Raw genomic sequence first — 14144 nt, 5'->3', positions numbered from 1 at the left:
GACTGAAACCTCCCTAACCCTGGAACCTTGCAGTGTTTATCTGGGCCACCTGAACACAAGTCATTCAAATGCACTGTCATGTAACCTAGCAAAGCCTAACCGACTTCAGAGGAAGGGAAGGGAAGTGGTACCCCCAACAAGGAATCATAATGAGAATTTCAAAAAGGCAGAGGGAGACCAGGAGTGAGGGCTGAAGAAGAGTGGACATGGGGAGACACAAAGACTGTCGGCGGATGGAACGTGGAAGGAAAGGGAAAGAGGAAGAGGTCAGTGGGAAGTCAGCAAACTGTCCAACCTCCAGGCTGGGAGACTCAGAGAGTTTATAACACTGTGATGCAGTCCCATTCTGAGGCCAGATACTGACTTGTTGAGAAGAATTTGGCGTGCTTCCAGGCAGTGTTTCTGGATCACATCCCGATATTCGTGAGGCTGCAGAGGCAATTTTCCTGCCAGTAATTCTGCTGTTCGAACAAACCTGAGGTCTCTAAATCTGCCAAAAAGAGAAGGAGAAACGTCCTGGGCCAAGAAGACACTTAAAAAATGAATTCTGTAGGATAAGTTCAAAGGGCATATATCCTTTTTTTTTTTTTTTTCAAGGAGAGTAAAACTAATTATATCTGAAAAATCTGAGAGTCTGAGGAGGGAGTAGAAAGTCCAGAGGAACCTTGCAAAGAGTAGATAGATGAGCCAACTCAACTGGTGTTTGCTGAGCCTTCCTATGTGTCCTGCTCTGGGTAAACCATCTGGGGAGCGGGGTTTTGGCACCAACCTGGTATTTGCCTGGCTGGGAACTGGGATATCAAAGGGACAAATCAAAGTTCTTTAACAGTGAAGACAGAGAAGACAAGTCGAGAGAAGCAACACCTTCATGATCAAGTGGGTTCCATCTAATCCTCAATGTGGCCCCCAGGTGAGCTACTCAGGACAACTTAAAGGACTGCTTTGTTCTAAACAAACACAAAACCCCCCTATAGACCTACCCTCGATGGCTAGCAGGCTCATCAAGACACACACAGTATCCCTTGGCATAGTGCCTTACATAATGCAGGCACACAATAGCAACCTGTGGATTGAACACATGAATCTCCTTCCTAGCAACCTGTGGATTGAACACATGAATCTCCTCCACCTTTTCCTATGAGGCTCTTATCTTCTCCTATTTCTCTCAGATCAATGGATGTGTTGTCCTTTACCATATTCCCTGAGGCCTCTTTTAGCTCAGAGGGCCACCATATCTCTTCCTGATGTCTACCCCATTCATTTATAAATCACTCTTTTAAATCATCACTGCCTTTCACTTTCCCAATTAGATCTTTGCTCACTTCCTTAGCTCATCTCATTTCTTGCTTCCCATTTTCATCATCCACTGGAACGACCTCTTGGGCACTTTTCCTCATCCTTCTTAAATCCCACAGCCTACATTTCTATTCCTTCTTGGTGGAGGTGGTGAACTTGGTGCCCATCTTGTTTGGCCAGTCACAAAGCACTGTTAGGGAAGGAAGAATAGAACCCGAGACCTCCCTCACCACACATTTGATATCCAACCCAAGTATGGCCCTTGTCACCACCTGGAAATTACATTACTTATCTTTAATTCAGTCCTTATAAACTTCCTACAGTGGCTCTTCAGACCACAACTCTCATTCTGGCCCCCAAGCCCCTTACCCTTCACCGATCACTAGGTGACTTCTTAGAATTTTTTTAATTAAATCATGCAGGTCACAGAGAAAAGCTGTCTGTATCATTTCCTTAACAAATCTCTCATTGTTGTTTTTTGTTGTTGTTGCTGTTCAACGGACAAAAATCTTCTAAATGGTTTTGGTTCACTTTTGCTTTTGTTGCCTATATAATCTTTAGGGAACCCCTAAAAACAAGGGGTAAGGATCCTTTCTTTTCAGAAGCTATAATAATTTGCCATCTTCACTACATGATCAAGTTAAATGCACGTGTATGTGTACATCTTCTCAGTAGTGAGCATTTGGCAAATTTTACCATCCCTGAGACTGAACTTTTTTGTTAATTTCCAGGATATTTTTTGAGGCCATAAAAATGCTTATAGTTAAGGCTGTACCTTCATTTATTGAACAACTACTATATGCCAAAACTATTCTAAGCAACTCATCCAACAAACACCATGAGGTATGTACTATTATTATTCCCATTTTACATATAAACAAGGACCTAGAGAGAGTAGCTTCCCCAAAACCACACCATTCGTTACTGACAAAGCAAGAACCAGAACCTAGGCAGTATAGTTTGGGAGCCCATTCTGTAAATTATTACCCTACACTTCTGCCTCATTAGAAAATGACTTTTTTTCAGTGTCCTGACTGGCACCTCCAATGATTTAGAAAACTGAATTCAGTCCAAAGAAGGAAATGTGCTTATTTCTTACCATTGGTGGGCTCCATGCCAGCTTGACTTCCCCCTCAATTCTCTTTGGAAATATAGGTACAACTAAGAATGTGATAAACAAGTAAGTTCTCCAAGTAACAGGGCTCCCTTAAGACTAAACACATTCGAAGCTACAGAGCCTTCCCAAAATAAAATATCTGAGCTACTGGTAAGTTCAGCCAATCAAAATTAAGTAAGCATATTTGCCTCTAGTTTTTCTAATAAAAACTCAGATGGTGGCAACTCATCATGTCATCAGCCTGACCTTTCAGTGAACTCTGGGTGGCCTCATTCTCCCACCAGGATTTACACCTCCCTTGATGGACCGCACCCCCCCCCCCCCAAATGACAGTCTTTCTCTGCAGGTGATGAATGGATAAACTGAACATGGTGCAGCCATGCAGTGGGGTAATATTCGGCCATAGAACGGAATGAAATACTGATACATGTTTCAATGTCAGATGAACCCTGAAAACATGATGCTAAGCAAAAAGCAGCCAGACACGAAAGGTCACATATTGTGTGATTCCATTTATATGAAGTGTCCAGAATAGGTTAAATCTGTAGAGAGAGAAAGCAGATTAATGGTTGCCAGGGGCTGAGTGGAAGGGAGAAAGGGTGGGGGTGGGGGACTGCTAATGGATACAGCATTTCTTTTTGGGATGATGAAAATATTTTTGAATGACAGTGGTGAGAGTGGGACAAATATGTAAGTGCACTAAAAACTATGGTGCTGTGCACTTCAGAAGGCGAATTTTATGGTGTGTGGATTATATCTCAATTTAGAAGAATGAAGGGAAAAAAAAAGTGGCTCCTATATTCTCTAAACTCCTTCACTTGCTGTGGCCAATTTAGTCATTGATGAACGTAACTGAGACCCCTGCTTGCCATCCCTGTGCTGGCACTGAGTTACCTAAGGAATAAGACCCAATCCCCCCCATATGTCTCGGAGGCTAGAGAGAGACAAACTAGCACACACACAATTGTAATTCAGTGTGATACATGTCCTCGTGGAGGTAATGGCTCATTCACACCTAATGGGTACTTACAGTTTGTTGGGCACTGTTCTAAGTACTTTGCATGTATTAAGTTATTTATTCCTCCTACCAACCCTATGAAGCAGGAACTCTTATTATCCTGAATTTAGGGATAAGGAAAGCAAGACACAGACAGATGATGTAACACACCTGTATTACCTAGGAAGCGGCAGAATTAAGATCTGGGCTCGAGCAGCCGGCTCCGAGTCTGAGCTCTTTACCAGTATGAGCCAGGACTTAGAGACAGGGTCAGGGTGTCACGGGAGCATAAAGAAGGGTCACTTCACTGCGTGGAGAGCTTTCACTTACAGTTCCTATGCACTTTGGGTCTACGATTTTTGTCATCTCCCTTCAAGGGCAGGGCTACCCCCCTGTGCCCAGCATAAGATACTGTCTTTTGTGGGCAAACAATAGAGGGAAAGAAAAGGGAGGGGAGGAACTTCTTACTCTTTAAACCATAGTTCTTTCAGGCTGAGCATCATGGGGTTCACCGTGTGCAGATGCTCCTCATTCCACTTCTTGGCATTCCTGTAGACGCTGTGCCAGGGCACAGGGGCCCGGATTACTCTTTGAGGAAACATGTGGGGAATGTTCTCGATGAAGAGTCTTTTTCTCTCTGTTGGGTCCATGAGGATGTAATCAACTATATAAGCAACAGAGCAAACACTTTGTTAGTAAGTAGGGACCTTGAACACTCTGTGCTCTTAGGTGCAGCACTTAGAATGTAAATGAGCCTCTGACCATTTACACTGATAATCCCCATTATGTTGATAATCCCCTGGGTATAACTAAATCGGGGAAGCTCCACTCTGTTGGTGTGTCTTCTTTCTGAGATGTTTCATGGAGGACTGCAACTTCACAGTCTGAGGCTTAGAACCTGGGGTTGAGCTCTACTAGGATATCTAGTATCATGTATGACAATGAACTAGTATTGGCTGATGCCTCATTCTTATTAATTGATTTCTCACACCTAAGCAGTCACACAAAAAATTCAACGCAACAGATGACACCAGATACTTAGAAATGGAAATTTAGGGGTACCTGGGTGGCGCAGTCAGTTAAACGTCTGACTCTTGGCTTCAGCTCAGGTCTGACCTCGGGGTGGTGGGATGGAGCCCTGCGTTGGGCTCTATTCTCAGCAGGGAGTCTGCTTTGGTTTCTCTCTCCCTCTTCCTCTGCCCCTCCCTCCCGCTCTCTCCCTCCCTCTCTTCCCCTCCCTCTCTAAAATAACTAAATAAATCTTTTAAAAAAAAAGGAAATTTAGAGACCAAATACTTCACATGCTAAGGAGAGAAAGATTGGTAAAAGCTTCACAGAGGAAGTGACATTTGAGCTGGACTGGGAAGAATGAGTAGGAATTTGCAGACAGGATAGGAAGGGAAGAGCACAGGGATCAGAAGGAACAGCATGTAATGAAGTGCAGTTCTATGACTTTTGTAAAACATGCTCAAGGTGCTGTGAATTATCTTGGGGTAGAAATATCAGATGCAAGTGGTAGAGTTCAAGGTGATAAGACTGCAGAAGTAGGGTGAGGCTGGAATTTGAAGGACTTCCCATGTTTATCCTTACGAATTTGGTTCTATCCTGGAGTAGACAAGAGGCCATTACACTGACACCATTAGAACGTTAATTAGGAAATTAAAAATAACTAGAAAACCTGGTAAAGGCAGCTATTGTCCAGATAAAATAGGAAGGTGAGGAACTCATATGATCACCACTCCCCTTTGATATGTTTCTCACATTACTCACCATCATTAAATATTTCCCAGTGACCTACTGTGTGTACAAGACACGGGCCAAAGGATGAAGGGGAGCTATGATCAATAACATGCTCTTCACCATCAAAGAACTGACAGTCTAATACGGGAGCCAAGACCCACAAGAAATGAAAAGACAACACCAGTGTTAGATCATGGAAGAGAAATAATGGCCCAGGAGATGTTCCAAAGCAGGGTGAGTTGAAAGTAGAGACAAGAAGTGCTGTGAATGCAGAGGATGGAGGGACCACTGAGGGCTGCAGAGACAGAAAAATACTTAAGAGGCAGGTCTTGAGCTAGATTTTAAAACTTGAGTAGACTTTTGCTATTCCTAGTGCTGCCCTGGGGTGAGCAGCATCCACAGCTCCTGGGAGCTTGTTAGAAATGCAGGCTCTCAGGCTCCACCCCAGATCTGTCTAATCAGAATCTGATTTTTCACAAGATCCCCATGTGGGTGCACATCAAAGTACAGGAAGTGCTAGTGTCGACATGAGTGATGTGGGGGAGAGTATTTGAATGAAAAGGATATTTTTGGCATTTTCGGAGGAACCAGGGTGGACTGATAGTGAGAGAAAGATGGTGCCCTCCACAAGGGAGCCCCTTGCCCCATTTACACCCAGCCTTACCAGTGCTTTTCATGAGGCTACTGTAGTAGTCATTTTCCTTCTCCTTCACCAGGGCGATCATCAGGGGTTCCAGGAAGGGACTTGTCAGCAGTGTGTTAGAAATCAGCTTTGAAATCCGATGCATCACTTCATCCTCCTCGGGGGCAATCATGTCTTTTTGGATGCCATTGGTCAAATAGTAATAGTACCTCTTCCATAATGCAAGATAATGACTGTGATTGGTTAACTGTGCCTACCTGCCCACACCTGTTAGCCTCCAAGAGGCCCTGTTCACACAGCACTCATCCCCACCCTTCACCCCCTACAATCGGGCTTTCTGGGCCCATCGCCACACACTCACTGCAGTGTGATGGCAGGCAAGTGCTTCCTTGACCCTGGAGGATTCAACCAGAGCCAGAGAGCTCAGTTGGGGTATAAGGATGGACTTGTCAAATGCTATGCAGATAGGAACAGTGGAATGAGTACTAGGCCAGGACAGAGGGAACCTATCTGGTGAACTTTAAGAAGATTAACAAGCTCCTCAAATGGACCCAGTAATTCACCCTCCTCAACAACAATAATGGCCTACAAAGCACTTTGATCCTGTGGCTTGCAGCCACAGTGAGGGAAAATTCCCCAAAGTCCAAGTGAGACTTATAGTACTTCTAATCTGACTGTGGGCTTCTGAGTTTAGAAAAGCAACACAAACACACAAACTGAACAAAAATGGCCAATGTGATCTGGTGACTTCAGGAAGTTTTGTTTGTTTTGGGCGCTAAGCTGCTGGATAGCTGATTAGCTCTAGAAATGAATACTTTAAGATGGATGAGAAGCACGAAGTGTAGGAAATCAGGTTTGACCTTTAGTGACAATCGTCTGTGGTCAGAAGAGGCTGAGCTCACCTTTCTCCAATCTTAAATGGAAGCTCCTTATAGAGAAGAAACTTCCAAACTTCCCTCATTGTAAGAACTGCCTGGGGTGGGGAGAGAGGCTCTTATTAAAATGCAGATCCATGGGCCCCACTGAATCTGTTTGGGGTTTTTCAACAAGCACCCCGGGTGATTCTTATCTTCAGGCAAGTGTGAGAAATGCTGCCATAGAGACTTTAGTATCAGCCAGAGCTGGTCTAAGTTCTAGTTGTGCCTCTTAATGACTGTGTAACGCTGGGCAAGTTGCTTAATCAGACCTCACCCCAATTTCCACACCTGGACAACAGGAATAATCATAGTACCCAGATCTTGAATGGGGTCAAGCATTTAGAGGGTTTAGTATGGAATTTTGCCAATAGCACATACTCAGTCACTAGGATTTTTATTATAAATCATTTTATTATACACACTATAAACTCATGAGCTATTTGCTCTAAAGTTTTGTTCCTTTTCTTTTAAAATAGGTTAGAAACTCAAAAGTCTACCTAGAACCAAGCAGGTAGTTAATCAATGAAAGTTGGCTGGATGTAAGAAAATAATACAGAATACTGGAGACTTTCATGAACTAGAAAATGTATTTTTCTCATAACAGAAGTAGCTACTTCTCAGCTTCAAATATCTTAATTTTTTTTTCAAAAGAGGTTAGAAATCCAGCTTATGTGAGATTTCCCTCATTTTCAAAACACATCTATAGGCCAAATTCAGCCTATGGTAGAGTTGCCAGATAAAATATAGGATGAAGTGAGATATATTTATACATTTAGTATTTTAGTATAATTTTAAAAATTATTCATTGTATATCTAAAATTCCAATTTAACTAGGTGGCCTGTTTTTTGTTTTGTTTTTCAAAATCTGGCAACCCTAGCTTATGGGTGAGCATTTTGCAACCTATGTTCTAAGAGGACCCAAAGGTTTCTAAGACTTACTAAAATAATTCACACACACACACAAACACACACACACCATTATTCAGTAGTCTGTTATGGGGTCTGGACTTTGGTATTTTTAAAACATTCCCTGGGTGATTCTGTTCTCCCCGAGTTTAAAATCACTGAGATGCCAAGAATATTCAGCAAATTGAGAGAAAGGAAGCAATAAGAACGTACCTCTAAGTCTGATTCAGATGGTTGGGTTTCTTTACCTTCTATTTCCATCTCCTGCTGTAACATCACACCAATCTGTTCTTCTGGACTCATTGGCCTGCTTCCTGGAAGGGTCGAAGATGTCACCACCTCCTTCTTTATGGGTGATGAGATTGAGATATTGCAGGCCAGCTTGGTCCTGAAAAGTAGGCACAGCTCAGCCCTTGGTTCTCCGCAAAGGTGCTCTGTGTCAGGTCTACTGTCTTCAAGCTGCTGAGTGTTGCTGTGCAGTGGAAGCCCCCCTCCTCTGTGTCATCTACTAGCATGGGTCCTTCAATGACAACCTCTAACCATGGAACACCCATAGGTATGCTAGAACTGGTTTTGCTCAGTTGGTTTAGTTTTATTCAGAGCCTTAAAAAATTGGGTTAAGGGGACTGATGAAAAAAAAAACATTAATTACTTGGAGTATGAGAATGCTCTGAAATCAAGATGCAGAGCATGGTTTTAATGAGACCACAGACTTCTGTAGTTCAGCTTGGTGTCCTGCAATCCCCAACACCCACAGGGACACTTACCTGGTGGGATCCTCTTTGTCTCTAGGGGAGAACTTTCTTTTCTTCTTGTTGGGTTCTGAAGAATAGTTAGCTGCTAGAACAGTGGAGAAGAAATACATCAGGGATGGCCAGTAGCCTTGGGCCAACCTTTGTCCATAGGGACATGACTTTCAGGACAGTCCCAGAGCATACTAAGAGGAGTAGACTTGGCGCAGTGGGATTAGGCAGGAGATGGGCCATCTGGTCCCACATGCACCACTAAACATCTGTGTGATTCTGAAGAAGTAATTTCAACACTCCAGGCCTCAGCTTCCCCCAGTGTGAAATGGGGCTGCACATACCTTCCATTCATTCATACAACTGACAAGTATTAATAACTGCCTACTTGATTCACTCACTAATCCTATATGCCCTATTTTCTAAACATCGGAACTTACTGTTCAATGTTTTCCTTTAAATAGGTGCAAACTTTTAAACTTAGTATATTTATTTTAAAGGAAATACTACCTGATTATTACAAATAGAAAAACCAATATCATTTGCAGTAAATACAAGGTAACTATGAATGAATTCAGTAAATGATATAAAAACTGTATTAGTAAACTTTAACTAGATACTGTAACTTGCTTAAGTCTTTAGCCAAAAACAATTAAGAACAGAGAAGTGTTAAAGACATAATATTAAATTGACATTTTGACAGAATCAGAGAGAACTGAAGACTCCTAATCTAGATGTATTCTGAGTTCATACTTTGAGCTCCTCCTATTCCAAATACAACAAAAACAGACTCTTTAAAAATCAAAAAGACATTACAATATTCAACAAGATGTTTTCTATGTGGACCAAAAATGCACAGAATATGAAGTAAAAGTTATAAACTTGGCTTCTGTGCCAAGAGCAGGGAGTAGTTAGGTATTTGATACCTGGGGGAGTAAGAGAAGCCAGAAACACTCTATGATTGTAGGGTACTGGCGCTAGGCTCACAGCATAAAGCCAGGACTGTCTTACCCATGAAGACACAGCAGATAAAGCACAGGGATCCTCAATTCATAAGGAAGCCAGAGACAACAGAGAAAGACTGATAAGAACGAGGCCGAGCTTCACACAGCTCAGGGACCACATCTACAAGATCTAAATATCACCTTAGGATGGGAGTTCTAAACCACCAACATAAGGTCTGGTGCTAGTTTGAGGTCCTAAGAGGACAGATGAAGCATAAGAACAAAAAAGTCAGATTAAGAAGGATGTGTCAAAAGGATACACATTGATTACATTTCTAAGTGAAAACAAGCAAAACTAATCTATGGTGACAAAAATCAGAAAGTGGTTACACTGGAGTGGGATGGTATTGGGTAGGAGAGAGAACTCATTGGCAATGAGCACAAGAGAACTTTCTCTAGTGATGGAAATGCCCCATATCCTGTTTAGGTGGTGGCTATATGTTTAAACAATTGTCAATACTCACTGAACTGAACACCTAAGATCTATGCATCTTATTGTATGTGAATCACACCTCAATAAAAACAATGGGGGGGGGGGGAAGCATGTACCAAGAAGGGAAAAAACTCTCAACGCAAGCCTGCAAACTAAAATCCCAGAACATGTGAGAAAAATAAATACTAAGAAAGATAGCTAATAAACTCAACAATCAAGGGATAGATTTCACAAAAAAAACAGTACAGCATTACAAACATTGCTCCAAAATAAATGTTTAAGATCCTCCCAGGAATATTGAAAGAGCTATGCCCACAAGAGTAAAATGAGAAATTGGCAGAGGTGACACTCATGAGTAGAACCAATCAGAAAATCTGAAAATGTAAAGATATCATGAAAATAAAAAAAACATTCATTAGACGTGATAAACTCAAGGCCCAATGGAGTTGAAGAGTCAATTAGTGAATTAGAAGATACATCTGAGGAACTCACCCAGACACAGCACAGAGAGAAAAATGAAAAATATGAAAATAAGTTTGAGACAGAGGGCAGATGAAGAGGCTCCAACACACGTTGTAGTTAAGAATTACTGAAGGATAAGCAGATTTAAGTGTACCCAGCAGGATTAAATAAATTAATACATATAAAGTACTGTGGTAAGCAGCTTCCAAGATGGCCCCCAGTGATTCCCCACTTCCTGGTATCATGCTCTTGTGCATGTGGGCTAGACCTAGTGACTCACTTCTAACAAATAGAATACAGCAAAAGCGGTAGGATGTCACTTCCAAAATTAAGTTCCCAAAAGACTCTGGTATCTGTCTTTTTGGCTCTCTTCTCTCTCTTGCTCTCTCCCTTGTTCCCTGTGAGGGAAGCCAGAAGCCATGTTGTGAGCCGCCCCATTGAAAGGCCCATGTGGCAGGAAACTGATGTCTGTGGCCAATAGCCACCAAGGACTTGAGGACCTGAGTGGACATGGAAGAGGATCCTTCCCTGGGTGCCTGTAGATGACTGTGGTTCTGGCTGACACCTTGATTGCACCCTTGTGAGAGACCCTGAGCCAGAACCATTCAGGTAAGCCATGCCCAGATTCTTGCCTCATAGAAACCATGAGACAATAAATACTGGTTGTTTTAAACCGTTAAGTTTTGGGGGTAATTTGCTATGCAGCAATTAATAACACAAGTGTTTGGTGTGTGGTAAACATAAGGGATATGGCATATGGTAAATGTAATGTTAGCTATTACAATCATTCTCGTTTCATGGATGAGGAGACTGAGACTCTATGAGGTTATCCAAGGTTAGCTGCAGCAAGCAAAGGAGCCAGAACTAGAACCCAGGACTAAAAATCCCACCCAACGCCCCATTCTGAGCTGGTATGGCACATTGCTACAAATACCTAATGGCAGCCCCTGAACCATCTTTTCCCTAGGAACATTGATGGTGACCGGCTGGTAAACCTTCAGCAGGTCCTTCAGCTTCAGGTCCTGGGCCATCAAGGAGTAATTGTTGGCAATGGAGTCACTGGGGCCACGGTAGTGGTGCTGCTCTTTGAAGGGTGCAGCCAGGGTCCACGATGTGCGTTGCATCAAGGGGGGATAAAAGCTGTGCGACATGACCGTCTACAAAGGAAGAAACACAGAGGAGTATGACATGGGGGAAGACACCTCTGGAGTAGCTTAAGCTCCACTCACATGGACACTCAGGGAGTCCTGCGTGCCTTACGCTGTTTCTACCTTCTACAAACTCAGGAAAATGTTTCTTGGATGGTCACCAGTTGCACTTCTCTGTCCCCTGTGAGCATGATTTCTGACGTCAAGGACAACAGCTGGCTTTCAATAAACGGTATATTTGTGAGTCAGGTAATTTGCTTCTATTGTCTTTATTCTTTATGGACATGGCTATAGTGTAGAAATAATGGAAGATGCAGAAGTTCAGAAAGGTTCAACAACACAGCAGGGAAGGGAGAAGGCTGGATCCTAACTCACCTTTGTGCTACTGGATAGCTTTTTTCCCCCCACACAGCTGGAGACCTGTCTGGTAGCAGAAGTGACCAAAGCACCATTGATCCCACTTGTCAAGTCTGACTGTCTCCCTGCCCCCGGGGAGTACCAGCAGAAGAGCAGTAGCCAGGTGAACATACCTGATAGAGTTCAGATGGTTCCTCTTTAGCAGAAGCAGGCAGAGGGGGCAGCTCTGGCCGTGTCTGGGAGTGGCTCATGTGATGTATCGAGTCACTCTTGGTGATCTGTAAGAAATGGGAACAAAGCCACTCTAGGAATTAGGAAAGATTTCCAAACCTCTAGGTTGGCATGGAGTAAAAAGATCCCCAAGAAAGGGGTTAGGTTACAGAGTTCTGCCCACTAAACACCCTTCTCACCCCCATCCATCCATGGCGTAGGTTTCATTTTTTAAATTAGCAGTCTGTCTCTCCTCCAGTGTTTTCTCCTTGGCTACCCCTCTATGAGTAAATTAACATATATTTTTCCCCTGGGGAGACCCCAAGTTACCCTATCCTGGGTCGTGATTCAAGGGGCTAACTTTAAAAAATGGACTGTTGCATTTCACCAAATACACAATTCCAAATAGAAATTGGCTTACGCAGGGGCATTATACTATCTGTGCGTTTAACACACGCATGAGCAACTCTCTGCACTTCCTGTGAAAAGAAAAAAAATATCACTTACACGGTGTGGGTATCTAAGTCCACCAATCCATTCAGTGAATGTGCACTTAGGGGTGACCCTCAGGTAGGGGTGAACGTGTGGCTCCAATGGCCAGTCTCAGTTCCCAAGCACCTCTCCTGAGCAGAGCTGAAAGTGACTGCAGTGTTGAGCAATTCCGTGTGTGTTTCTGTCCTAGGACCCAGCCCCTACGTGCATGATCACTACTTATGTGGGGCTGTGATGGAGAAAGTGTAATGGGTCCCAACATAGAGGAAAACTGCAAGGCTGGACTTATTGAGAGGTGTTTCTACACAGCACTTTAAAGATGGTTTAAGGGATTTTCAAGGGCACTTTTGACTGTCCATGATTTTTCACCTTAGGCAATGACTTTGGACTGAACTCTGTAAGATGAGACATTACTGGATTGATTTGATTTACTTGAGTCAGCAAATTATGTCATGCAGGGTAACTGGCAGGGGGTCGCAGATAGGGGGTATATGAAGCAGATGTTAGCCACCCTCATGCCCTAACCAACTGCTCACCGATGACTCAACCTCAGAAAATAGTGACGGGCGCCTGGGTGGCTCAGTTGGTTAAGCGACTGCCTTCGGCTCAGGTCATGATCCTGGAGTCCCTGGATCGAGTCCCGCATCGGGCTCCCTGCTCAGCAGGGAGCCTGCTTCTCCCTCTGACCCTCCCCCCTCTCATGTGCTCTCTCTCTCTCATTCTCTCTGTCTCAAATAAATAAATAAAAAAAAAAAAAAAAAAAAAAGAAAATAGTGACAATAATAACAACAACAACACTACCATTATTCTGAATTATTTTGTTCTAGGCACTGTACAGCCTTATGACAGTTTTTTATACCCACGTTCAACCTGAAGAAACTAAAGCTCAGAGAATATAGGTAACACATCCTAGCCACACAGAGGTGCTTTTAAATACACATGACTCTGCATCCCAACACATTGGGAATAGCAAGTATCACTAATATGACAAGTTACTTTAGGAAGGTGTTGATCTTAAAATTAAATGAAGACATGCAAACTCATAAACAAAGATGCAAGCCTGAGATCTTTAAAAACATACAACAGGCCCACTGGTCTAATGGCCTAATCCAGTTATTCTCAAAAACTGTGGCACATCAGACTCACCAACAGAACTTCATTAAAAATAGGGTTGGTTGGGCTTCAATTTAAACAAAGACCCACAGACCTTGTTGTTTTTAGCTTCAAGAATTCATTTTGTTGATTTAAATCACTCTGTCTTTCTCCTCTTGACCTCAATTTTAAGGATCTAAGAATTGATCAATTATCTCCAAGATGATTCTCGCTACTGAAATCAATATCAGAGGGCACCTGGGTGGCTCAGTCCGTTGAGTATAAGACTCTTGGTTTTGGCTCAGGTCATGATTTCATGGGTGGTGAGATCAAGCCTTGTGTCAGGCTCCATGCTCAGTGGGAAGTCTGCTTGAAGATTCCCTACCTCTGCCCCTCCCCCCACTCATGTGCATGCACATATGTGCACATTCTCTCTCTCAAATAAAATAAAATCTTAAAAAAAATTAATATCAGATCTGCACCGATCAGATGAACAAAATGAGAGAACTCGGGCATCAGACTGAAAGGAACCTGGCCATGCAAAGTGGGTATCACACCATCTGAGGTAGATTCTGGCAACAGCACTT

At 43.0% G+C, this 14144-nt stretch overlaps 1 protein-coding gene across 1 annotated transcript in view; it reads right to left on the bottom strand.

Moving 5' to 3' along the window:
• The window catches only part of DNAH3 (dynein axonemal heavy chain 3), a 162820-nt gene that overhangs the window by 146656 nt on the left and 2020 nt on the right, over positions 1-14144 (bottom strand). The window contains exons 2-8 of the mRNA XM_078074713.1: positions 11937-12041; positions 11187-11415; positions 8384-8453; positions 7830-8004; positions 5815-6004; positions 3879-4074; positions 365-490 (exon numbers count right to left, since the gene is read on the bottom strand). Coding sequence (XP_077930839.1) covers positions 365-490; positions 3879-4074; positions 5815-6004; positions 7830-8004; positions 8384-8453; positions 11187-11415; positions 11937-12041 — 1091 coding nt within the window. The remainder of the gene's footprint in view (positions 1-364; positions 491-3878; positions 4075-5814; positions 6005-7829; positions 8005-8383; positions 8454-11186; positions 11416-11936; positions 12042-14144) is intronic.

Source organism: Halichoerus grypus, chromosome 6, assembly GCF_964656455.1.
Source record: "Halichoerus grypus chromosome 6, mHalGry1.hap1.1, whole genome shotgun sequence".
Taxonomy (NCBI): Eukaryota; Metazoa; Chordata; class Mammalia; order Carnivora; family Phocidae; genus Halichoerus; species Halichoerus grypus.
The sequence above is the reverse complement of the archived record's forward strand: the minus strand, read 5'-3'. Positions and strand labels throughout refer to the sequence as shown.